The sequence below is a fragment of the Macaca fascicularis genome, chromosome 5 (genome assembly GCF_037993035.2).
Source record: "Macaca fascicularis isolate 582-1 chromosome 5, T2T-MFA8v1.1".
NCBI classification, from domain to species: domain Eukaryota; kingdom Metazoa; phylum Chordata; class Mammalia; order Primates; family Cercopithecidae; genus Macaca; species Macaca fascicularis.
Window position 1 is genome coordinate 111,297,376 of NC_088379.1, and position 26,215 is coordinate 111,323,590.

General features: G+C 37.0%; 1 protein-coding gene across 1 annotated transcript in view; it reads left to right on the top strand.

Annotated features, from left to right (window-relative positions):
* Positions 1-26,215, top strand: part of ARHGEF38 (Rho guanine nucleotide exchange factor 38) — a 124,142-nt gene that overhangs the window by 25,231 nt on the left and 72,696 nt on the right. Inside the window, exon 2 of the mRNA XM_005555602.5 lies at positions 14,143-14,330. Within this exon, the coding sequence (XP_005555659.3) occupies positions 14,143-14,330 (188 nt within the window). The remainder of the gene's footprint in view (positions 1-14,142; positions 14,331-26,215) is intronic.

The window sequence follows — 26,215 nt, forward strand, 5'->3', positions numbered from 1 at the left end:
TGGGGTGTTTTTTTTTTCCATATGAATTTTAGGATTGTTTTTGCTATTTCTGTGAAAAATGATGTTGGTATTTTGATGGGAATTGCATTGAATCTGTAGATTGCTTTGGGCAGTATGATCATTTTCACGGAATTGATTCTTCCAATCCGTTAGCATGGAATGTGTTTCCATTTGTTTGTGTCATCATTATTTATTTCAGCAGTGTTTTGTAATTCTCCTTGTAGAGATTTTTCACCTCCTTGGTTAAGTATATTCCTAGTTATTCAATTTTCATTTTTTTTCTTCTTTCTTTCTTTCTTTCTTTTTTTTTTTTTTTGTAACTGTTGTAAAAGGAATTGAGTTCTTTATTTAATTCTCGGCTTGCTCATTGTTGGTGTATAGCAAGCAGCACTGCTGATGTGTGTACTTTACTGAATTTGCTTATCAAATCTAAGAGTCTTTTGAAGGAAAATTTTGGGTTTCCTAGGTATAGAGTCATGTCACCAGAGAGCAGTGAAGTTTGACTTTCTCTTTTCCAGAATGGATCACCTTATTTCCTTCTCTTACCTGTTTGCTCTGGCTAGGACTTCCAGTACTATGTTGAATAGGAATGGTGAAAGTGGGCATCCTTGTCTTTTTCCAGTTCACAGGAGGAATTCTTTCAACTTTTCTTCCTTCAATATGATGTTGGGTTTGTTGAGGGTTTTTATCATAAGGGGATACTGAATTTTATTGAGCGGTTTTTTCCTGCATCCATTGAGATGATCATATGATTTGTGTTTTTAATTCTGTTTATGTGATGTATCACATATATTGACTTGTGTATGTTTAACCATCTCGGCAACCTCGGGATGAAACATACTTGATCGTGGTGTATTATCTTTTTGATTTGCTGTTAGATTCAGCTAGCTAGTATTTTATTGAGAATTTTGCATCTATGTTCAAAAGAAATATTAGTCTGTAGTTTTCTTTTTTTGTTGTACCCTTTCCTGGTTTTTGTATCAGAGTGATGCTGGCTTCATAGAATGATTTAGGTAAGATTCCCTCTTCCTCTATCTTTTGTAATGGTTTCAGTAGGATTGATGACAATTTTTCTTTGAACGTCTGATAGAATTCAGCTGTGAATCCATCTGGTCCTGGTTTTTTGTTGTTGTTGCTGTTGTTGTTGTTGGCAAATTTCTTGTTACTTCTCCCATCTCGCTGCTTATTATTGGTCTAATCAGGGTTTCTATTTCTTCCTGACTTTATCTAAGAGGGTTTTATGTTTCCAGGAATTTATCCATTTCCTATAGGTTTTCTAGTTTGTGTGCCTAGAAATGTTCATAGTAATCTCAAATGATCTTCCCCCCCCCCCCCCCACTGTGGTGTCAGTTGTAATGTCTCAATTTCATTTCTAATTGAGCTTATTTGAATCTTCTCTCTTCTTGGTTAATCTTGCTAATGGTCTATCAATTTTGTTTATCTTTTCAAAGAACCAGCTTTTTGTTTCATTGATCTTTTGTATTTTTTGTTTGTTTGTTTGTTTAATTTCTTTTGGTTCTGCTCCAATCTTTGTTATTCCTCTTCTTCTGCTAGCTTTGGATTTAATTTGTTATTTTTTCCTTAGTTCCTTAGACTGTAACATTAGAATGCCAATTTGTGATCTTTTAAACTTTTTAATGTGGGCATTCAGCGCTATAAACTTTCCTTTTAGCATTCCATTTGCTGTATCCCAGGGTTTTGATAACTTGTGTCATTATTATCATTTATTTCAAAGACTGTTTAAATTTCTATCTTGATTTCATCATTAACCTCAAAATCATTCAGGAGCAGATTGTTTAATTTCTGTGTATTTGTATAGCTATGAGGGTTCCTTGTGGAGTTAATTTCTAGTTTTATTCCACTGTGGTCTGAAAGATAATTGATATTATTTTGATTTCTCAAAATTTATTGAGACTTGTTTGTGACCTATTGTATGGTCTGTCTTGGAGGCTGTTGCATGTGCTCATGAGAAGAATGTATATTCTGCAGTTCTTGGGTAGAATGTTCTATAATACCTGTTATGTCCATTTGTTCTAGAATATAAGTTAAGTCTGTTTTTTCTTTGTTGACTTTCTGTCTTGATGATCTGTGTAGTACAGTCAGTGGAGTATTGAATTTTCCCACTATTATTGTGTTGCTGTCTTAGGTCTAGTAGTAATTGTTTTATGAAAATGGGAGCTCCTGTGTAAGGCACATATGAATTTAGAATTATATCTTCCTGTTGAAGTTATCCTTTTATCATTATAAAATGACCTTTTTGTCTTTTTCTGTTGTTGCTTTAAAGACTGCGTGATCTAAGAATAACTATTCCTCTTTGCTTTGGTTTCCATTTGCATAGAATATCTTTTTCCACTTTTTTACCATGAATTTATATTGATCTTTACATTTTAGGTAAGCCTCTTGAAGACAGTTTATATTTGTTTTGTAATTTTTGTATCCATTATGCCAGTCTGTATATTTTAATTGGAGCATTTAGCCATTTACATTTAACATTAATATTGAGATGTGAGGTGCAGTTTCATTTATCATGTCATTGTTACCTAGATACTTTCAGTTTTTCTCATTGTGTTACTGTTTTATAGGCCCTGTGGATTTTATGCTGTCAAGAAGTTCTGTTTTGGTGCATATCAAGCCTGGCTGTTCTTGGTGTATAGGAATGTTAGTGGGGTTTTTTGGTATGTTGATTTTGTATCCTGAAACTTTGCTGAATTTGTTCATCAGCTGAAGGAGTATTTGGGCCAAGATTATAGGGTTTCCTAGATACAGAGTCATGTCATCTGCAAACAGGAATACTTTGACTATTTTGATCCCCTTTCTTTCTTTCTGTTGCCTGATTGTTCTGGCCAGTATTTCCAATACTATGTTGAGTAAGAGTGGTGAGAGCGGGCATTCTTGTCTTGTGCCAGTTTTTAAGGGGAATGCTTTCAGCTTTTGCCTATTTAGTATGTTGCTGGCTGTGGGTTTGTCATAGATGGCTCTTATTAGTTTAAGATATGTTCCTTCAATACCTAGTTCATTGAGAGTTTTTAACACAAAGGGATATTGAACTGTATCAAAAGCCTTTTCTGCATCTGTTGAGATGATCATGTGGTTTTTGTCTTTAGTTCTGTTTATGAGATGAATCACAATTGCTGATTTGCATATGTTGAACCAACCTTGCATCCCAGGGATGAAGCCTACTTGATTGTGATGAATTAGCTTTTTGATGTGCGGCTGGATTTGGTTTGCCAGTATTCTGTTGAGGATTTTTGCATCGATGTTCACCAAGGATATTGGCCTGAAGTTTTCTTTATTTGTTGTGTCTCTGCCAGTCTTTAGTATCAGGATGATGCTGGCCTCATAGAAGGAGTTGGGGAGGAGTTCCTACTCCTCAATTTTTTGGAACAGCTTCAGTAGGAATTATATCAAATCAACTTTTATTCATACCTGTGGTTGAATTTGGCTGTGAATCACTCTGGTACTGAGCTGCTTTTTGTTGGTAAGCTATTTACTACTTATTCAGTTTTGGGGCTCATTATTGGTCTGTTCAGAAATTGAATTTCTTCCTGGTTCAGTTTTGGGAGGGTATATATGTCCAGGAATTTATCCATTTCTTCTAGATTTTCTAGTTTGTGTGCATAGTGTATTCAGAATAGTTTCTGATGATTGTATTTCTGTGAGGTCAGTGGTATTACCTCTTTTGTCATTGCCAATTGTGTTCATTTGGATCTTTTCTCTTTTCTTCTTTATTAGTCTAGCTAGTAATATATCTTAATAATTTTTCCAAAAAAAAACAGATCTTGGATTCATTGATCTTTTGAATGGTTTTCATGTCTTGACTTCTTCTATTCAGCTCTGATTTTGATTAGTTTGTGTCATCTGCTAGCTTTGAGGTTGGTTTGCTCTTCCTTCTTTAGTTCTTTTATTTGTGATGTTAAGTTGTTAAACTGAGATATTTGTAACTTTTCGATGTGGGCATTTAGTGCTATATATTTCCCTCTTAACACTGCCTTAGCTGTGTCCCAGAGATTCTGGTATGTTGTGTCCTTGTTTTCATAGGTTTCAATGAACTCCTTGATTTCTCCCTTAATTTCATTATTTACCCAAAAGTCATTCATGAACAGGTTGTTTCATTTCCATGTACTTGTGTGGTTCTGGGCAATTTTCTTACTCTTTAATTCTAATTATATTGTACTGTGGTCTGAAGGAGTGGTTGGTATAATTTTCAGGGGTTTTTGTGTATTTGCTGAGCATAATTATATGTCTGATTGTGTGGTTGATTTCAGAGTATGTACCATGTGACAATGAGAAGAATGTATATTCTGTTTTTTCTGTTTGTGTCTTTGTTTTTTTGAGACAGAGTCTTACTCTGTTGTGCAGGCTGGAGTGCCGTAGCATTATTTCAGTTCACTACAACCTCCACTTCCCTGGTTCAAGTAATTCTCTTGCCTCAGCCTCCCGAGTAGCTGGGACTACAGGTGACCACCACCACATCCGGCTAGTTTTTGTGTTTTTAGTAGAGGCGGGGTTTCACCATGTTGGTCAGGCTGGTCTCAAACTCCTGACCTCAAATGATCCACCAACCTTGGCGTCCCAAACTGCTGGGATTACAGGCGTGAGCCACCAAGTCTGGCCTATTCTGTTGTTTTTTGGTGGAGAGTTCTGTAGAGGTCTAGAGGGTATAATAGAGACTGTAAGGAAGAAGCATTATTCGAAGTACTGCTTGCCTGTTTAACTCACCCCTCCTGCAGGAGTAGTTGGGGGCCAAGAACAAGTCCCGGTGCACTGTAGCCCCATGCAGGATTCCCAGCTTTCTGTGCCTTGAACCAGCATCTGTGGCTTCCTTCTGTCCCCTCTCAATGCCTTTTCTTTGAAGATTTACTAGGAGCGCACCAGTCTTCCCAGTGTTTTGGTCACTTGGTGGGATATGTTCCTCCTGCTTGCATGTAGTTGGCCATCTTGGAATGAACTCAGGATTAGCATTTTTCAAAAATTCTGAAAAGCTCCCAGCTTTTAGCACTTCAAATAATGCTCTTCCTTATATTCTCTATTATACCCTCTAGATCTCCAAGTAAACATTAGTTGTACCTTCTTATTCAATCCTCAACATCTCCTAACCTCTCTCACATATTTTACATGTCTATTGCACTCTGTAAAATTTTCTTGGCTTGTTCATTAATCCCTTTAACTTTGTATAATTTACTATTTCGTTCATTATACAACTCAACTCTTTATTCAACTTAGTCATTTATTGATTAAACAAAATAAATAAGTTTTAATTATTATGAGCTTTTATTTTAAGATTCTGTATTATCTTTTAAAATCCACTTGATCATTTTTATAGTCTCTTGTTTCTTGCTCACAATTTCAAACCATTACTTGTTTTTTAGACCTATTAAATACCCTTTTTATATCTCTAATAATTTCAGTATCTCAAGACTTTGTGGATATAATTATGGTGTGTTTTAGGATTTTTTAAAATCTTGTATTCCTATGGCTGGGCATGGTGGCTCATGCTTGTAATCCCAGCACTTTGGGAGGCTGAGGTGGGTAGATCATGAGGTCAGGAGTTCGAGACCAGCCTGGCCAATCCAGTGAAACCCTGTCTCTACTAAAAATACAAAAATTTAGCTGAGTGTGGTAGCGGGCGCCTGTAATCCCAGCTACTCAGGAGGCTGAGGCAGGAGAATCACTTGAACCCAGGAGGCAGAGGTTACAGTGAGCCAAAATCATGCCACTGCACTCCAGCCTGGGTGACAGAGCTAGACACCGTCTCAAAAAAAAAAAAAAAAAAAAAAAAAAATCTCGTATTCCTTGCAATGTAGCTGCGAGGAACAGTTGAAGCCTGACTTGAATTTCTATTCAATTTCAGTAAGCTTTGTTCTTAATTTCCTTTATTCTATTTTCTTTTGGCTTATTGTATTTGTATTTTTTTTTTAACTTATTTAGTTAAGAGTCAAATCATTTTCACTCTTGCTGCTTTTCTTGTACGTGAACTTAAGTCTATAAATTTTCTGTAAGCAGTGCTTTACCTAAATTCCACATTTTAGTTTGTAATATTTTTCTTATCCTTATAATAGATATCTTCTATTTACTTTAGTCATTTTTTCTGTGACCCATCAGTTATATAGTAGGAGTAAATATTTTCTTTTTTTTCTTTTTTTTTTTTTTTTTTTTGAGACGGAGTCTCGCTCTGTCGCCCAGGTTGGAGTGCAGTGGTTGGATCTCAGCTCACTGCAAGCTCCGCCTCCCGGGTTTACGCCATTCTCCTGCCTCAGCGTCCTGAGTAGCTGGGACTACAGGCGCCTGCCACCTTACCCGGCTAGTTTTTTGTATTTTTTTTAGTAGAGACGGGGTTTCACCGGGTTAACGAGGATGGTCTCGATCTCCTGACCTCGTGATCCGCCCGTCTCAGCCTCCCAAAGTGTTGGGATTACAGGCTTGAGTCACCGCGCCCGGCCTAAGTAAATATTCTCTATCCTAACAGTCTATTAGTTACTGAGAGTTACGTTTAAAATATCACTATTAAGGCTGATTTGTCAAATTCTACCTTCAGCTTTTTCACTTTCTGCTTCTCGTTTTAAAAGCATGATATTCAGTACATACAGAATTAGAATTTTCATATCTTCCTAATGAATGGAACACGTTATCACTAGATAGTGCCTGCTTTTATTTTTGCCTTAAAGTCTATTTTATCTGTATAAAATAGCTATATCCCACACTTCCTTTAATTAGTATTTGCTCAGTATATATATATTTTTACTTTCATCTTCCTGTGTGCTTACATTCTCTACTGTAAATGGCATATAGTTGTTTTTTGAATACAGTTTGATAATATGGTCATTTGAGTTATGATTACGTATAGATTTGGATCGACTGCCTTGTACTTATTTTTCTCTTTCGGTTTTCTCCTTTCTTCTGCTGAATTGCTTTCTTTCCTCTACTGGTTTTGAAATTTTACATGCTATTTTATTATTTTAATGGTTGGCCTTGAAATTTTAACATATATCCTTAATTTAAAAACATCTAAAGTTCATTAATGTCTTTAGCTTTTCTGCAATATCACAAAAATGTTTAAATGTTTAAAATACTTACAATTCTCCACAATCTCTCCCAGGCTGTCCTGTCCACCAAATCGCTTATCCAGTCCCCAATGTTCTCCCACCTGCCCACACATTGGTCTGCTTCCTGATCCTTAAATAGGCCATGCACATCCTCACCTTAAGGTTTTCCACTACCAATTCATCTGCTAAAAACCACCTCCCCCAGATAACTGCATGACTCTCTCACCTTTCAACTCAATTTCAGGCTTTTCCTGCCATCTTAATTAAAATTGCACGTTTTTTAAGCTCTTCCTAGCAGCTTTCATAGCATTATTTTTCTCTATACCACTTATCACCTTTTAGTATACTAAATAACTTGTTTAAATTATTTGTGTTCTTCTTCCCCAACTAGAAGTTAAGTTCCATGAGGAAAGGAATTTGTTTTATGATTTTTTTTAAATTGCCATATCCCCAGAGCCTATGATTTTGGGCTCATAGTAAGCCCTTAGTATTTATTTGTTAAGCATTCAATAATTTCAGATCTCAAATCCATGTGACAGCCAGTTAGTGTCCTTGAATTGTTAAGGGATGCTATTTTTTTTTTCTATTGATCACCACCAAGGCTGAGACAAATCATTTTATTGATGTCTCTTTATTTGGAGCATTATTTTTACTTAGTGTGTTTCATTTTCGGATCCTTTATCTGGATATATTTCCTAAGTATGTTCCCTTTTCCCACTCTTGATTTAAAAATTGTCCAATAATTAAATATTTTTATCTATTTATGGTTCAGTTCATGAAAAACAAATGGGAGAATAGATATTGAGCAGGCAACAGCAGTGTCTGACACAATTATGCTGATGTTACAAAAAAAGATCCCTACTATATACTGTTATAGTTGCAAAAGCAAGTTGCAGAAGAATATGTATATGAGCTTGTTATTGTTAAAAAATAAAACAAACAAAAAACTGAACTTCTGTAAATACGTGTATTTGTATGTGAATGGAGATATTTTGAGAAGGCTATACACTAAACTAGAATACAATCAATAATACAGTAATTATCACATTGTAATTAATAAATAGGGATTGCATCTAATAATAATAAAACATTTACAAGATATCCACTATAATGCCAGGCACTGTTACAAGTGTTTTACAGACATTAACTAATTTAATCTTCAAAATCACTTTATAAGGCTTTACTAACATAACGTTATCCTTAACTTACATATGAGAAAATTGATATAGGAAGAGCTAAGTAACTTGTCTGAGGTAACAGATCTAATAAATGGTAGTGGTGGAGTTTGAACCCAGGCAGTCTGGCTCCCAAGGCTATGCACTTAAACCCCTACTATATCTACATCTCTCTCTCTCTCTCGATCTGTATCCATATCTATCTATAGCTATAGCTATTTCTATCTCTATATATAACCTATCTAGATAGATATCACAAGTGTATATTATTTTATAATTTACAAAGAAAGAAAGAAATTACCTCTCCTTAAATCCACTCCCAAATGGCAGTAGTAGTGGCAAAAGCAAGATGAAAGGAAAAAGAGGATAGAACAAATTCTAAGCAAAACCTGGCTATCAATGAAGATTGTCTTCAGTCCTCCCCCAACACCCCTTTGCCTTTGGGTGCTGTTGCACTTCTCTAAGAGATCAAGGTTCTCCCGATGCATATACCCAAGCCAGATAAAATGCTCAGAATTCTAAACCCCAGCTTTGTTCTGACTTTCCTCTGAAAGCAGCATCCCTATTTTTTTTTTTTTTTTTTTTTTGCTCTTCCTCTTCCAACTGAACTAGCTGTCCACCCACTTTAGAGTCATGCATTTTTTCTTGACAAGTTGATAACCACAAAATAATGGGATAATTGTTTGCTCTAGACAGTGGGAAAGTTTGAGACTGTAGAGAAAGTAACCCTATTGTTCCCATTCCCACAGAAATAGTTAACATTTGTATTGTTTTAAAGATCTCAAGGAACTTCCACATGCAGCTGCTCATTTAATTCAATCTTCATGATCACACTGTGATGGTTTTCATGCATAGTTTACAGGTAAGGAAACCAAGGCTCTGTGAGGATGACTAATAGTTATTACTCTACTGTGTTCTCACAGTTGAGTGGTAGAGCTGATCTCAAGTCAGATTATCCTTTTCTCAAACTGCAACAACCTCTTTTTTTTTTTTTAATTAATTTATTATTATTATACTTTAAGTTGTAGGGTACATGTGCATAACGTGCAGGTTTGTTACATATGTATACTTGTGCCATGTTGGTGTGCTGCACCCATCAACTCGTCATTTACATCAGGTATAACTCCCAATGCAATCCCTCCCCCCTCCCCCCTCCCCATGATAGGCCCTGGTGTGTGATGTTCCCCTTCCTGAGTCCAAGTGATCTCATTGTTCAGTTCCCACCTATGAGTGAGAACATGCGGTGTTTGGTTTTCTGTTCTTGTGATAGTTTGCTAAGAATGATGGTTTCCAGCTGCATCCATGTCCCTACAAAGGACACAAACTCATCCTTTTTGATGGCTGCATAGTATTCCATGGTGTATATGTGCCACATTTTCTTAATCCAATCTGACACTGATGAGTTTCTTCACAGAATTGGAAAAAACTGCTTTAAAGTTCATATGGAACCAAAAAAGAGCCCGCATCTCCAAGACAATCCTAAGTCAAAAGAACAAAGCTGGAGGCATCACACTACCTGACTTCAAACTATATTACAAGGCAAAGTAACCAAAACAGCATGGTACTGGTACCAAAACAGAGATATAGACCAATGGAACAGAACAGAGTCCTCAGAAATAATACCACACATCTACAGCCATCTGATCTTTGACAAACCTGACAAAAACAAGAAAGGGGGAAAGGATTCCCTATTTAATAAATGGTGCTGGGAAAATTGGCTAGCCATAAGTAGAAAGCTGAAACTGGATCCTTTCCTTACTCCTTATACGAAAATTAATTCAAGATGGATTAAAGACTTAAATGTTAGACCTAATACCATAAAAATCCTAGAGGAAAACCTAGGTAGTACCATTCAGGACATAGGCATGGGCAAAGACTTCATGTCTAAAACACCAAAAGCAACGGCAGCAAAAGCCAAAATTGACAAATGGGATCTCATTAAACTAAAGAGCTTCTGCACAGCAAAAGAAACTACCATCAGAGTGAACAGGCAACCTACAGAATGGGAGAAAATTTTTGCAATCTACTCATCTAACAACCTCTTTTTATATAAACTTCCTTGGCCAGGAATCTCCACATATATTATTAATGAATTTTGTGGCTAGAATAGTAAAAATTCACACCACCACTGGAAAAACAAAGCTTGAGTGTGAAAGAAATGCAGAGTGAAGTCAATTACATGGTACTGCTTTAATATACAGCTGCATATTTCTGTTATAGCAATCTGAACATCCTTTTAACCTTAGTTTCACTTTGGCTTTGACATTGTGTTTTATTATATGCATATTATTGGAAAACATTTATTCTTAAAACTATTTTTCCTTCTTTCCTAAATAGCCTCTCTGCTGCTTTTTCTTTTTTCTTTTTCTTTCTTTTTTTTTTTGAGATGGAGTCTCACTCTGTCACCCAGGCTGAAGTGTAATGGTGCAATCTCGGCTCACTGTAATCTCAGCCGCATGGGTTCAAGTGATTCCCCTGCCTCAGCCTCCCAAGTAGCTGGGATTACAGTCATGCATCACCACACCTGGCTAGTTTTATATTTTTAGTAGAGACAGCATTTCTCCATGTTGGTCAGGCTGGTCTGAAACTCCCGACCTCAGGTGATCCGCCCACCTTGGCCTCCCAAAGTGTTGGCATTAAAGGCATGAGCCACCGTGTCAGGCCCCCTCTGTTGCTTCATCCAGAAATAAAAGACGGGCTATAGCTGACTGCTGATTTGGGTTATATATGTTGGTAATATTGTTGAGTTACAAATACTTTTATATATAAAAGTTAGGTATAACTAACTTTTAAAAGATAAAATGTTTAAATGCAGAGAAAGATCTTATAAAAACAAAATGTGTCCACAATGCATCGCAGAGAGTTTGTAGGTTTAAGAAATGCAAACATAGGAAGTGTTTAGAAACCTGACCATAAAATGATGCAAGTGAAGTCTTTGTTCCTACCATAAACTTGAGTCAAAAGAGCAAGCAAAGATATCTCATAAGGTTGCTCAACTCTAAATTCCCTGAGAGATTTTTATACCTGAGGGAGAAGTTGAGTATTTTCACTGACACTTCAACCACCTTGCCCCCACAAATTTGTTCTCAACAAGTTGTTGAGCAGTATTGGAAAATCTAAGCAGTTTTTAATTGACACAATCTGACGTGGTACATTTTAAAGTGCAGCAACTGAAATGTCTGTGAAGCAGGTTAAGTTAACATAGTGATTGAGTCCTGGAATTGAGAACTAAAAATAACCCAAATGCACGTTTTAGGGATATTCCTTTGCCGACGATCAGGAAAAACTTCCTTCTCCTTGCTAGGATCCCAAATAATTGATAGATTAATCTTATAAGGCATAAGAAGTTTAGAACCTGGAAAAGCAAATGTCAGTCAGAGCAGTTTTTCATCAGCATCATTTTTATTTTCAAGGAAACTTTAAGTGATAATTGGGCAGTGTCCATACTGGTTTGTCACCTCTCTTACTTGTGAGATTTCCTTCTGTGCTCTATTTCACATACCCCAGGAGTAAAGGACCTTCCTCACACCTTTCTGCCTTCCGTCTCCCACCCCCTACCCAATCATTTCACTATGTATACATACATCAAGATATTATGTTGTACATCTTGAATATACACATTTTTAAAAAGAAAGGGCCACAATGGTGGTAGACGCAGCCTCCTCACTGTAGCTCCCCTCATAAGGTGTCCTGTCTTCCTCTTTCATATCCAAAATAATTCATTGTAATGACACCTGATTGTAACTTGCTTTTTCAAATTTGGGGCACTGAGAGGCAGGCTGCTTCTACTTTCCAATAAAAATATTACAAATTAGGCTGGTGCAGTGGCTCATACTTGTAATCCCAGTGCTTCGGGAAGCTCAGGCGGGAGGATTGCACGAGCCCAGAAGTTTGAGGATGCAGTGAGTTGCAATTGCACCACTGCATTCCAGCCTGGGTGACAGAGTGAGAATCTGTTTCTGAAAAAAACAAAAAACAAAAACACAAATTAGCAAGCACCCCCAAATTCTCATAATGTAGATCAAGATTTGAGGGCTCCAGGACATCTCATGCATTCATTCTCTCTCCTTGAATAGATTATCTGTTCTTATATAGCTCATATGGATTATTTCTTTTCTCTTTTTTCTTTTTCTTTTTTTTTTTCTTTTTTTTTTTTTTTTGAGACAGAGTCTGGCTCTGTCGCCCAGGCTGGAGTGCAGTGGCACGATCTCGGCTCACTGCAAGCTCCGCCTCCCGGGTTCACGCCATTCTCCAGCCTCAACCTCCCGAGTAGCTGGGACTACAGGCACCCGCCACCACGCCTGGCTAATTTTTTGTATTTTTGGTAGAGACGGGGTTTCACCGTGTTAGCCAGGGTGGTCTCGATCTCCTGACCTCATGATCTGCCCGCCTCGGCCTCCCAAAGTGCTGGGATTACAGGCATGAGCAACTGCACCCGGCCTCATGTGGATTATTTCTTTAGCACTAAATAGCCCAAATCTCATAAAACCATGTGCTTTTGGATGCTATTTGTCAAAACTTCCTGCTTTCCTAATGAAGGAAGGATTGGTAGGAGGCAAATGATTCCGAAACATACTCACCTGCAGGTCTGGATTGTCCAAAAATCAACCTAGTGTAGCTTCCAAACTGATGTTGGAATTACTCTCCACAGATGTTTGAATATTGAGCCTCTGCCTGAAATGCTGAAGTCAGTGGGCCAGAGAGAGAGAGCTCATTACTTTTTAAAGTGTCTGTTCACGTTCCTGGGGCAGTCTCTTGACATCACACCATTAACTCCTCTACTATATTGTTTCTCTAGTTGTCTTAGCTTTGTTCCTGGAGTCAGCCAAGAAAACACTCTTTATTTCCACTTGCATATATTGTGACCTGTACATTTATTTTTTACTGTACAGACTCTTTATAGGCCCTTTTGTAAAGTTCCATGTTCTCAGGGAGTGGTGTCAACATTGAAGATGTCTCATATACCAGTTACTAGAATCATATTAACTTTAAATGAAATATAATTACTTCTGCAACTGCAGAGACTAAGATGAAAATAAAGCTTCAAGCTTGAAGCAAATGTATTTACACACACTCTTACATACACAGACTCACACACTGCCCTGATGTTTACCGCCCCTTTGATTTCATGGTCTGTGATCTGGTTTGTGGCTTCCAAAATTGTACATTGCTGTGGGGAGTTCGTCCTTGAAGATATTTAGCTCCCTTACTTGAATACTTCATATAAACTTTTGCTATGTGTGAGGCTTACCATTTATCTCATTATCTCCCCAGTACTGAGACTTTTTAAATTAAAACTTTCTGTTTGACAGTTCAAGAATTTTGAAATAACAAGTTATGCTTAGTATAAAAGATGAACCATGAAAAATTTCAGTTGAAATTTATTTAATCCACCACTGCTTCACTCCTCATGGAGTCTGATGATGAATTGAAAAGAAAAACTCCAATCATGCAATTGTTTTCCATTTCATTGAGATTTGGATATTACCCACTGAGAATGAGAGGTAATTATTTTTAATAACGGTGACAAACAAAATTAGAGGCACTTCATTTACTAATTAAAATTCTTCCCTTGATTTAAAAGCAAATGTGAACGGAAGTTCTGAACTGTTTTTTTAATGTATTTGACCTCCAGGCTGAATACTGGCTTTATAGGCTAAGCTACAAGCAATGGGATATTTTAAAGAAGCCACGATAATTGAGTATCATTTAACTCACTTGTTAGAAGAAGTTCACTCCTATTTTTCCTCTTGCTCATAGTTTTGTAAGGGAATGTCCATATATCACTTCCTAAGAACACATCATGAAGATACCTTCAGCCTTTCTCCTTGTTAACAAAGTCCTGCGAAGGCGTTGTTTGTTTGTAATGAAGGAAAAAGAATCCTCAGGAGAATGCCTCACCTGCATATGTTTTCATTTAACAGAAAAGATGACTCCACAGGGTGAGTGTTCTGTAGCTGAGACCTTAACCCCAGAGGAAGAGCATCAAATGAAGAGGATGATGGCAAAGCGGGAAAAGATCATCAAGGAGCTGATACAGACGGAAAAGGATTATCTCAATGATCTAGAGCTGTGTGTTAGGGAAGTGGTTCAGCCCCTGAGAAATAAAAAGGTAAATGCATATTTGAGATTTTTATTTTTTTCAATTTTTTCTCTCCTACATCCTAAATAGGATCACTAGCACCATGAAATTGAAGCACTCAGGTGTATCAGCGGGATGATGTGTCTTTCTCCCCAAAACAGCACTGTTCTCAGCTCTGGGGTTACAGTTTAGTACAAAACGAAGTCCTGCCCTTATGGAGTTCACTTTCTAGTGCAGAAAAGGAGGAGTCAGACAATACACAATAAATAAATAAGCAAGCACAGTTAAGATATGTTTTATGGTGTGAAGTATAGCTGAGAAAACTAAAGCAGGGAAAAGGAATGGAATATGGGGACAAGGCCAGGCACGGTGGCTCGTGCCTGGAAGGAATCCCAGCACTTTGGGAGGTCAAGGCAGGTGGATCACCTGAGGTCAGGAGTTCAAGAGCAGCCTGGCCAACATGGTGAAACCCCATCTCTACAAAATTACAAAATACCAGAAAATTAGCTGGGCATGGTGGCACACGCCTGTAATCCCAGCTACTTGGGAGGCTGAGGCAGGAGAATTGCTTGAACCCGGGAGACGGAGGTTGCAATGAGCCGAGATCACGCCATTGCACTCCAGCCTGGACAACAGAGAGAGAGAGACTCAGTCTCAAAAAAAAAAAAAAAAAAAGGAAAAGAAAAAAATAAATATGGGGACAAAGGGGTGGTCGTTCTATTTCAAATAGAGTGTCAAATGAAGACTTTTCCAGTGGAGGACATTGAGCAGAGAACTGAAGTAGGTAACAGAATGGTCCAGGCAAAGTGGACTACAAGGGCAAAGACTCTAAGTAGTGATAACTTATCATTAGGGTTGTAAATACACAATTCAAACAATATAGAAAAACAGAAGCTAGAAAGTGAAAATGATCAGAAATTCCACGGTCAAAGAAAATTACCATTAACACGATCAGACATATCCCTTCAGATATCTATTTGAACACTTACATATACATATACACATACATACACAAGCACATATATTTTTACATAAATGTGATCAAAACTACAAATAATATCTTGTAACATACTTGTTTCATCCAGAAATCTGTTACATGTATCTTTTCATGAGTACTAATATTTTTCAATATCTGTCTACTATTACAGTGGCTAAGATGTTTTGGGTGTTTGTTTCCTTATATCCTTAGAATAAATTCCTAGAAATTGAATTGCTAGGTCAAAGGGTATGCATATTTAAGATTTTGAATAAAACGGACAACTGCCAAACAGAAAGTCCATATGATTTTAATATTCATTCCTATTAATAATGATTCAGAGAGCATTTTCTCTGCATCCTCTTTAATGCTGAGAATTATTGATTTCATAAATGTTCTTTTGACTCCTTCTGACAAATATCTTCTCATATATTCATTGGCTTTTTCTGTTATTCATATCCATGTTTTTTGCTCTTTTAAAAAATGATGGTTAACATTTTTCTTATTATTTTATGAGAACTTTCTGTATATTAGAGATATTCTTTTTCCATCCTACATGTTGCAAATAATTTTTCTGGTAAGTCTTTTGGTTTCTAACCTTGTTTAAGATGTATGTTTATTTTGTTTTTGCCATGTTTAGTCAAATATATCCAACTTTACTGATTCTGAGACTGGTATTTTAATATGTTACCCATGATTATAAAAGCATTTCTAGCCTGTTGTGACCCCAACTACTTACAACATTCAGGAGCAGATTTTATATTTCTTAATACAGTACTCTTCTCAGAAATATTTTTTAAAAAACCATCTGGACTACAAATTAGGGAAAACCAGTATAGGTCAAGGCATTTCTGATACAAAAATTGTTTTTTGATCTAAGACAATGTTTAAAGAGGAGTAGCAAAGAAGGCGTGGAAGCCTTTTCTTACACAGGAAGTCGTCTTCAGTTTGACTGCCTCATGACTTTTATTTAGTACTGACTATATGTCAGATCCTGCTCCAAACACTTCATTAGCATTCTTGTTTAATCCTCCACAATTCCCTCCCGCAGTGCCAGAATTACCAGGCACTTTCTGAAAACCTGGAAATTTCTTATTTGTGATGTAGAGTAGAAGTAATATTGATGGTCATGATAAAAATTTGCTCTTTAGTGTCATTACTAAGTATATAAATGTTTTCCGGTGTGTTTTATTTCATTTTATTAACATATAAACCAGATGTATTTGATATAACTGCTATTCTGACAGATATCAATGGTTACTAACATGTTCATTTACATACTTATTAAAATGTTGATTTTAAATGCACATGGCATCAGACTCTGTCACTATCTACCTTTCCTCATGGTACAGTCCTACCTGTTAACTCTTATTCTTTGAAAAATTTGGAACCTAGCCCACTGTGTCTATGTATTCTCACTCTCTCTCTCTCTCTCTCTCTCTCTCCCCTCCCTAATTCTGACATCTTTTTTAGGTTATTTCAATATTCATGCAAATAACCCATGCAACATTCTGGCCTCTCAGTTCTTTCACTTTTTCATATCCAACAATCTTTCCTCAATCCCATTCAGCCACTCATGCCAGGGTCATAACCTAGAACTTGTCATTACCAGCAACTTCGTCCCCTCAAAATCAGAATTTCAAGCTTACTATTCTCTGATGCCTAAGCCTACTCCCACTGGTACCATTTCTGACAACCTTCTGATGGCGCCGAGACCTCCAAGCTATGGACCTTACTACCATTTCACTCTTCATCCGGCCCAAAGATGCTTTAATTTATATGGGTCCTTCATTATAATCACTCCTTGCAAATGATCTCAATTCCTTTTTCTCTCTTTCTTTCCATTTACTCCCCTGCAGCAACTTACTCGGGTGAGGTTCAATTTTTCATCTACTTCACATCTTTACCTGTGCAGCAGAATTAATCTCTTATAAAATTCATGACCACTTGCTACTGGGGCCCCCAGTAATGTTTCTGAGGAGATTCTCTCACATCCTTTTCCTCACATGTCAAACAACCCCTTTTCTTCTCTCAGCCTATGCCCTTTCCCATCATTTCATAGAAAAACTAAAAACAATAAGATGTGCACACTCCCAACACAAAATCTACCAACCAGCTGCATCACTACCTGTGTAAGGTGGCTTCCTCTTAATACCAGAAGCAATGGTTCCCGCTTCTACTGAAGGATGACCTCTCTGCTAGTGCAGTGGATTCTACCCCCTCAGACTTAAGGGTTTTACTCTGGCCTGTGTCCTTTCTGTCTCCTGAATAATTAGTTTACCCTCCTTATTGAATATTTCATAGCACCATTATCTACTATCTTAAAAACCAAAATCAAACACAAACAAGCCAAAAAAATCCTTTTCCTCGATCCTTAAGGAATCATCTATATTCACTGTCTATTTTAAAATTAAATATAAAATATTTACTAGGTATAAGAGCATTTGTGACTAAAGCATGTTTCAAAATAAGCACAATTTATCAAAAATCTGTCCTTGTGATTGGCTAATGATCAATATAAAACACAGTAAAAAACATGCCCAGTTGCAGTGGCTCACACCTGTAATCCCAGCACTTTGGGAAGATCAGCACAACCAGGAGGATTGCTTGAGGCCAGGAGTTTGAGACCAGCCTGGGCAGCATAGGGAGATCTCATCCCTATTTAAAAAGAAAAAAATAGCCAAGTGTGGTGGCTTGCTTCTGTAGTCCAAGCAACTTGGGAGGCTGAGGTGGGAGGATCGCTTGAGCCCAGGAGGTTGAGGCTGCAGTGAGCCATAATCTCACCACTGTACTGCAGACTGGGAGACAGAGCGAAACCTTGTCTCCAGAAGAAACAAGCAAACAACCAGACAAAAACACCAAACATACAAGAAAAGTCTTCCTTTGAATTATTAGTCCACATTTGTATCAAATGGAATGAGTTTATTCAGTATGAAAATGTTGCCAATTTAAATAATCTGCTACATTGGTGAGTCAAATTAGCCCCACTAAAATGAATGTCATTGCTGAGCTGTATTCTTCTATATGCTCTCCAATTTTCGTTTGTGTTTTTACTTTTTGTTATTTTTCTTTACTTGTTTTTGGCTTCGTACGAAACTCTTACAAGCAGTTCTCAGATTGGTGTCTTAGACTGTCAAGTAAAACTTTTCCATTATAGTAACATTTATGGTCGTTTATTTGGCACATTTGGCTTTTGCTCTCAATGCTGTGAATTACAATTCTCACAGTTCTAACTCACATTCTCTAGGTTGTTTTATTTGAATTGTTTATAGATTGTTGATTTTTCACACTTGGTACTTTGTTGTTTAGGTGTCTTTCAATACCTGTCTGCTCTCTGCCTTCCTCATTGTGGACTTTAATTTCATTCTAATAGTTCTCTCGACTAAGGTAGTAGCAATTGTCTTAAGGTTCTCAGAATTCTCATGTCAGATCTGCCTTTTTCCCACTTCTCAAAACTTTTAACCTTTGATTAAACAAATAAATGTTCGGGTACTCATGACTCTCATAAGCATTTAAATGAGTGCTGAGGTACTTAGTTGACACCACCAGTTCATTCAGTTCACCACCTTTTCAATGTTCATTAGTTCTTTCCTGTTCTCACCTCCCTTCTGGACATTTAACTACCAGTGTCTTTGAGCACAAACCACCTGTCATCACTGACAAAATTTGTAAATTAACACACACAATTTTCAGATAACTATAGCAACAATCTGCAAACCATGCTTAGCTAAACCTGGGGCAACATCAATAAATATTTTACAACTACAGGTTAACCTAGGAGAGAATTTGGGTATCATAGGATTCATCATCTTTTCTCTATAAAAAATCAAACTCAGAACACTCCCAGTAAAAACAGAACAAAGCAAGTCTTTTATGTAAGTGAAAATTGGATGAAGAAGTTGAAAACTGAGGAAAGTACCAGACGTACCTGGCTTACCTGAGTGAACTTTTTGTGAATGAATCAGTGTACAAACAAATGATTGGATTCAACCCTTGACTGACAACTGTTCTGTGACAATCGTGCTGTAAACGTTTATCTTAACTTCAAGGCTTTTCTGTGTCAGACCTTTACTGAACCAATAATATATCACACTCAGCAGTTACTTCTTATTTAATAGCAGCATTGTGAGAGGTTTTACAAAGAAGGCAAATGTTATTCACAACAGTTAGTGTTGAAACATTTAGTGGGGAAACAGGTTCTAGTTATTTATTATCCAAACAGGGCAATGAGAGATACTCTATGTTTTTGGCTATAAGTCAAAATAAATCAAACTAGAGTAGACTAATCTAACAATGGAAAGGACAAAAAGTGATTGAAAGGAATAGCTGGAGGAATTTGAGTACTATACTTATTTTTATTTTTCTTTGTTTTTAAATTATTTTCAGTTGCTAAAATTCACATAGTGCAAATCTACCAAAGATCCCAAGGGGGCTATAGAACCCCTCAGCTACTCGGTTTCCTCCCCTAGAGGCAAACTCCAGTACCAGCATCTTTTTACCCTTCCAACGATATTTTAAGTGTATGTGTTTGAATGCACACTTGGTAGATTTTATTTCTATAACAAGAAAGTTATGTGTATTTATTTTGAATTTGCTCATATTTGGTTTAATAATGTGCCTTATGCTCAAAAATTTGTATTTGCTAAAAAATGGTTTAAAAAATATAATTTTGTATTGGCAGAAATCCAATTGGAATTTTCTGTTAAAATTTTGATACACTATATGGCAACATTATAGAAATAATTTTCACTAGAAACAATATATAGAGGCAAATAATCACCAGTAGTCTTGCCACTTAGAAATAAGCACAATAATTATTTTGGCTTATTGTTTATACAAACATACTGAAATATTTTCTGGAATTGTAATTATACCATACACAATTGTCCCTCAGTATCTGTGGGGCATTGATTCCAGGACCAACCAAGGATACCAAAATACATGGAAGCTTAAGTGTCTGATATGAAATGCAATGTAAATGCCATGTAAATAGTTGTTATACTATATTGTTTAGGGAATAAGGACAAGAAAGAGAGTCTGTTCAATACAGATGTATTTTTTAGAATATTCTTGATCCACAGAGGACTGATTCTATAGATATGGAACTCAAGGATTCAGAGGGCTGACTGTATGCCATTAAGGAATATTTTCCTCTGAAGACAACAATATATTTACACATTTTATTTTCAGCCATAAATAACAAATATTAATTTAAATATAAATTTTAAAAAATTTATTAAAATAAAGGACCATAAATTTGATGTTCATGCTCTCTCTGAATTCAGAGTTCTTGAATGTAAAATGGTGCCCATTACTGGTGTTATCAGTCGTACTTTGGTTAGCAGTGGGCTGTTTCAATGTCAGGATGGTGGGGACCGTATTGAGCAATTGTTCTGTGTTACATCCTACAAAATCTCTCCCTCAGGGTCCAAAGTGGGTGAGGAAAGCCCAGGGATAGGGAAACACAAAAGAGAGGGAGTTAGGGAGGGAAAATTCTCAACTGACCCCTTCTTCAAAGGAGCAAGGAAGGGAAGGCACTCCAGGGCTCAGGCATTCAGCTTCCTGCTTGTATCCCCCACCTCAAACCAAGTTGCTATAGCGTCAGCCATCATGTCAACCCTGACAGAGAAGGCTGCATGTGAAGAGAGCTCACCAACTCCCAGAGAACACAGTATAGATTCAAGTATCCCTAAAAAGAGACAGAGAGGAGGGGGATATAGATGTACTATAATAATAAAAATACTGTTCAAAGACCATAATACAATGAAAATTGGTATATAATAAAGAGATAGTGAAAGTTCCATTGACTTCCTATGCATTTAAGCTATATTTACTGCCAAAGTATTCAGTGAAACTTCTATATCCCTTTGCTGTGTTTTTCATGGCTGCTCCTTCACCAGTGTGAGCCCATTGCTGTCCTATACAACAGGAACTACAGCTTCAGCACATGTCATGGGAATCTTCCAGGGTTCCATATCTTGCCCTCTCTTCCGATCCTTTCTAGCTGGTTGGGCATCCCTGGTGTCTGTCACAACACCTCAAAGCTAGGTTGTACCTCTATATCCAGCCCCTGGCTGTCTTGCTGTGGAGCGGTACTCCCAGAAATTATACAGTGCCTAGCGGCTCTGCAGAAGCCCTGGTGCACTGCTTGGTTCTAAATTTTAGCGTTACTCCCTAGATGCACTCTTTGAGATGAACCTCAGTTCTATCTGAATACTCTTACCACCCTTCTCTCCCAGCCCAGCTCCTCAGACCCACACTTGTCCATAACAGGAATTCAGACAATGAAATGTAATGAAATTTTGCTACTTTCATTGAGCAAAGGACAGCATTACTGTTATAGTAGCTCACTGAAATACAAGATAAAAGGACCAAGGCAAAAATATTTTATCTAGTAATTATCAAAATATAGCCAGTTTTCCTAGATAGATAGGTGGATAGATAGATAAATGAAGCTTCTCAAACTTATTTGTGAAAATTTTGCCCACATAACAGATAGAAGAAACCAGATGTAAGCAAATATCTTTGAGCATGAATTTTCAGTGTTCACAGAGGACTCTTGTCAAAATTGTTTTCTCCAGCTGTTACCTTCACTAAAAGACATTTACTATTTCCAGAAAGAATGGTCTTTCATTTTTGCTTAATAGGCAACTGTGGAATTCTCTCTCTCTTTCTTTTTAAATCACCCAGCTACTCTTCCCATCTCTGCTCACTTCCAGAATTTTCTGATTGTAGTCTGGGCCTGAAAACACATTTCATCTTGGCTCACTGACCACAACTTTCTTAAAGTTGGCTACTCTCTAAAACTCTGTCTCTTTCATGAAAGTGCCCTGAACTAAGTGGAGTTAAGGTATTGATTTCTCACAGACATGTCTTATTTATGCAAACAATTGCCTTATGCCATTTATAATACATTCTACCCCACAACATCAAAATCCAATGCATACATTCTATTGTTTTGCAAGATGTTACCCTTGGGGGAAACTTGGTAAAGGGTACATGGATCTCTCTGTTTCATTTTTTTACAACTGTATGTGAATCTACAATTAATTCAAAATAAGAACTTTAATTAAAAACATAATGCCTTTATTTTTCCATCTTCCTCTCTTTCTCTCTTTAAATTACCCTTTTAAATACACATGTAAAATTTTACATATAAGGATAAAGTTTTTCCTCTGATCCTTTACCTTGTTTACTCTCCCAAACTTTCCAATTGATTTTTAAATATTGTGTTTTCAGAGAGGTAGAGACTACATTTTAAGAATAAGGGTGTACATTAGGTTGTTTGGAAGAAATTTTATAATCTATAAAATGTATAACAATCTCCTGTGTATCTTGGCTATTTCTCATGCTTGCTTGAAATACCAGAAATCCATGTAAACTGTAAAACAAACTGATGAAAAAGCTAAGTCCCTTTCTCCACTTCCATCTCCTATTCGATCCAGTCCCACCTACTGTAGAGTAAGGCAGTTCCTGAGATCAACCTCCTCAGTCACAAGACCTCACAGACTTTAGTGAGTGCAGATATCCAAACCAGGTTGATAATCCCAAAGTAAAAGATGCCCTAAAAGCCAGAGAAAAACAGGGATTTTGTTCACTACATTAAATAAAAATCTGAGAAAAACAGCAATTCCTGCCAAGTATAATTGAGATGCTGGGAGAAATGACTCAAAAGAAATATACCTGCCTTTCTCATTCTACTTTGTACTGGCTTTTCTAAACTAAGGTGCTGACTTGAAAATGTTATACTGCTGCTGGAAGTCTGCTTTAACTATCGATACAAATATTCTTCAATCCTTTACAAATACCGATTTTCATGAAGAGTAAGATACATCACAACAAAGAATCCTGTAATCTGTATGTCCAGGGTAGAACTCCATTTCTTTATTTTATCAAAGACTTGATTTTCACCCTTTCTGTGGAATCCTAGCATTTATTATATAGTCTGGGCCATTGTTCCTCCATAATAAGGCCAGATACTTGAAGTGTCATAAAGTCAGAAAAAAAAAAAAACTCAATAATTTTTTTCTTGATTTTCTGTGTGTTAATAAGGGCAGTTCCTAACCTCCAACAGGAGGTTATAGATGTGAAACATTAAATTTAAAAATAAAAGGCACAGTGCTGCCAACCACAATGTGACTATGTTGATACATAATATCTAACTGGCCTCTTTCTCAAGTACTGAAACCCAGTCGTCATACTTCACTTACTTTCCCATTTTCCCCTGGAGGGACATTTCTGTTTTGTCAACCTGGAAAACATAGAGTTTGCTGTCATATTGGATTCAGATTTAGTTGGGTATGAAAGTGATGCATCAATATTCTAGTACATGAATTATCTTTTTATGGGAAGAAAATCTCTTATCTTTGCTTGTTCAGAAAGTCTCAACTCAAAAAAATGAGGCATTAATTTTTATCCTTGTACTACAGTTTTATGATGGAAACTATCCTCCTTGTTGTTACATTTATAAACAGCTCCTAAGCTCCATTTCAGGACAGCTTCAGTGTTCTCTAATTTTTATAATCTATAGTCCAGATCAGAATCTGCTGGACCAAGTGAGGAGAAAAATGAATGTATTTCCCAATTCAGTGCAGGATTTGGGATGCCCAGAATTGAAAAACATAGATATGTTAAGCAGATCTGTTTTAATATCCAGGAAAGTCATCCCTCAGCCTAGGCAGGATGATCTTGTGCTCATTACTTTACTTCCCAGAGTGGAGATGATGCATAAACCACAATTTTCATTTGCTTTGTGTGTGTGTGTGTGTGTGTGTGTGTGTGTGTAGAATAAGCAACAAAATTTCAGTGGCTGTGATTATCATAATATTGCCATAAACTTCTCTAATGAAATGCCAGCAATGTTGAGGCAGCTTTATTCAGGCATAGATCAAAATAGCCATGCATATCACTACACGGCCATAAATTCTGGACTCCAAACAATAACACTGGGCCAGAAAGGAAGCAGATATTAAGAAAATAATTATTTTATTAATATGCACTTACATAAGGCACTTTAGACACAGGCAAGGTAGATGATTACATGAGTTAATTGATTAATTAATTTTAGGTCATTTAGAGTATGTAAGGATATATGAAACACATTTTTGTGTCATCAAAAAAACTAAGAATCCTTAGTGAGAGGCCTCTTATAACTAAGATAACTTGTAATGCAAAGTGATAATTGATAAGTATAGACAATAAGTGCAATTGGGATTCAGAGAAAGGACAGATCACTTCCAGACAGATTAACTGAGCTATATTTCATGAAGAATGTGATATTTTCGTTGAATACGCAAATTAAAAGATTAAATGTTTGTCAAGTGCCTATTGCATGCAGTGCCTGCTCCTGAGCTCTGCGTGGGTATCAAGGAAATTTATGTCACAGTCTTGCCCTAGTAAAGTCTATAATGTGGCCAAGAAAATGACTCATAAACACATAAAACACAAATAACAATCAAAGATCTATTTCAAGGCAACACTAGAAGTGATCATGACAGAAGGCAGTCATGATTAGTTGTGCTAATTAGTTATGCAACAATTAATTGCTTTAGATATTAGCAGAGGGAGGCACTCACTTCCCTGACCTGTTGGCAGCATTTGACAAAAACAGTGCCTTCTGTCTTCCAGGACTCTACACACTCTTTGTTTTCCCCATAATCCTCTGGCTGCTACTTCTCGGTCTCCTTTGCTGGTTAATACTCATCTATAAACACTAAAGTAATTGAGGGCTCCGCCTGTGGTCTTCTTCTCTCTTTTGTCCACATTAGCTCTATTGCAAATCTGATGTGGTTTATGGCTTTAAATTCCATCTACATGCTGATGATTGGCAAATTTTTATCTCCAGCCTAGACATTTTCCCTGAAGTCCTCCTTTGTTTCTCCAATTATGCACTCAAATCTCTACTTGATTGTCTACAAGGGATCTCAAATTTAGCATGTTCAAAACTGAGTTCCTAATTTCCTCTTTAAAAATTTCTCCATTGTATTCTATCTCATCTCAGAAAATGGCAGCTCTACCTTCCAGTTGCTCAGGCAAAATTCCCTGGAGTCATCCTTAACTTTTTTCTTTCTCTTAATTCCCATATTAGATCGATCAGCACATTATTTAGTTCTGCCTTCAAAATTTATCTAGAATTAGACCATGTCTCATCTCCTCTCTTACTGCCACTCTGGTTCAAGAACCTGTCAATAACCCCCTGGACTTTTACAACTGTCTTGTGACCCATGTCTCTTCCTCTACCTTGTTTCAACCAAGCAGCCAGAGTGATCCTTTTAAAATATGAGTCAAATTATGTCACTCTTCTCCTCAAAACCCTCCAATGCTTCCCCTCTCACTCTGATTAAAACCTAATATACTCATGATGACCTACAAGGTCCTACAGGGGCTGGCCCTCATTCTCACTGTTGTCATCTATTTCTACCTTCTGGCCTCTTCACTCTTTCTTGAACAAACCAGGAGCACTACTGTGTCAAGCTCTTTGTTCTTGCTGTTTACTTTGCCTTGAATGCTCTTCCCCAAAATAACTTCATAGCTTGCTCCTTCATGTCCTTCAAGACTTTACTCAGTAAAGCCTTCCTTCACCACCTCCATCTTAGACTGGATTCCTCAGAAGCAGAGCCTGATAAAAAGGATTTTTAGATGGTATTGATTTGGGAGATGATACCCTGAAATAGCAGTAAGGGAAAGGGGAAATGAGACAGAGAAAGAAGGCAATAGAGGGTACATTAATGAGTGGGTTAACTCTGTGGCCAAATGGGGCTCATTTCCCACTGGGACCTTGGGGAGGCTGTACAGAACACATTGTCCCATGGGAGGAGTATTTACCCTCCTCAATTCCTGTTAGACACTGGCTAAGGGATGCTCCTGGGAGTGTTAATTCCTGGCACTTCTAGCCTTGTCTGTGTGTAGGCAGAGCAGGCATCAGTGGTCAGAGAAAGCC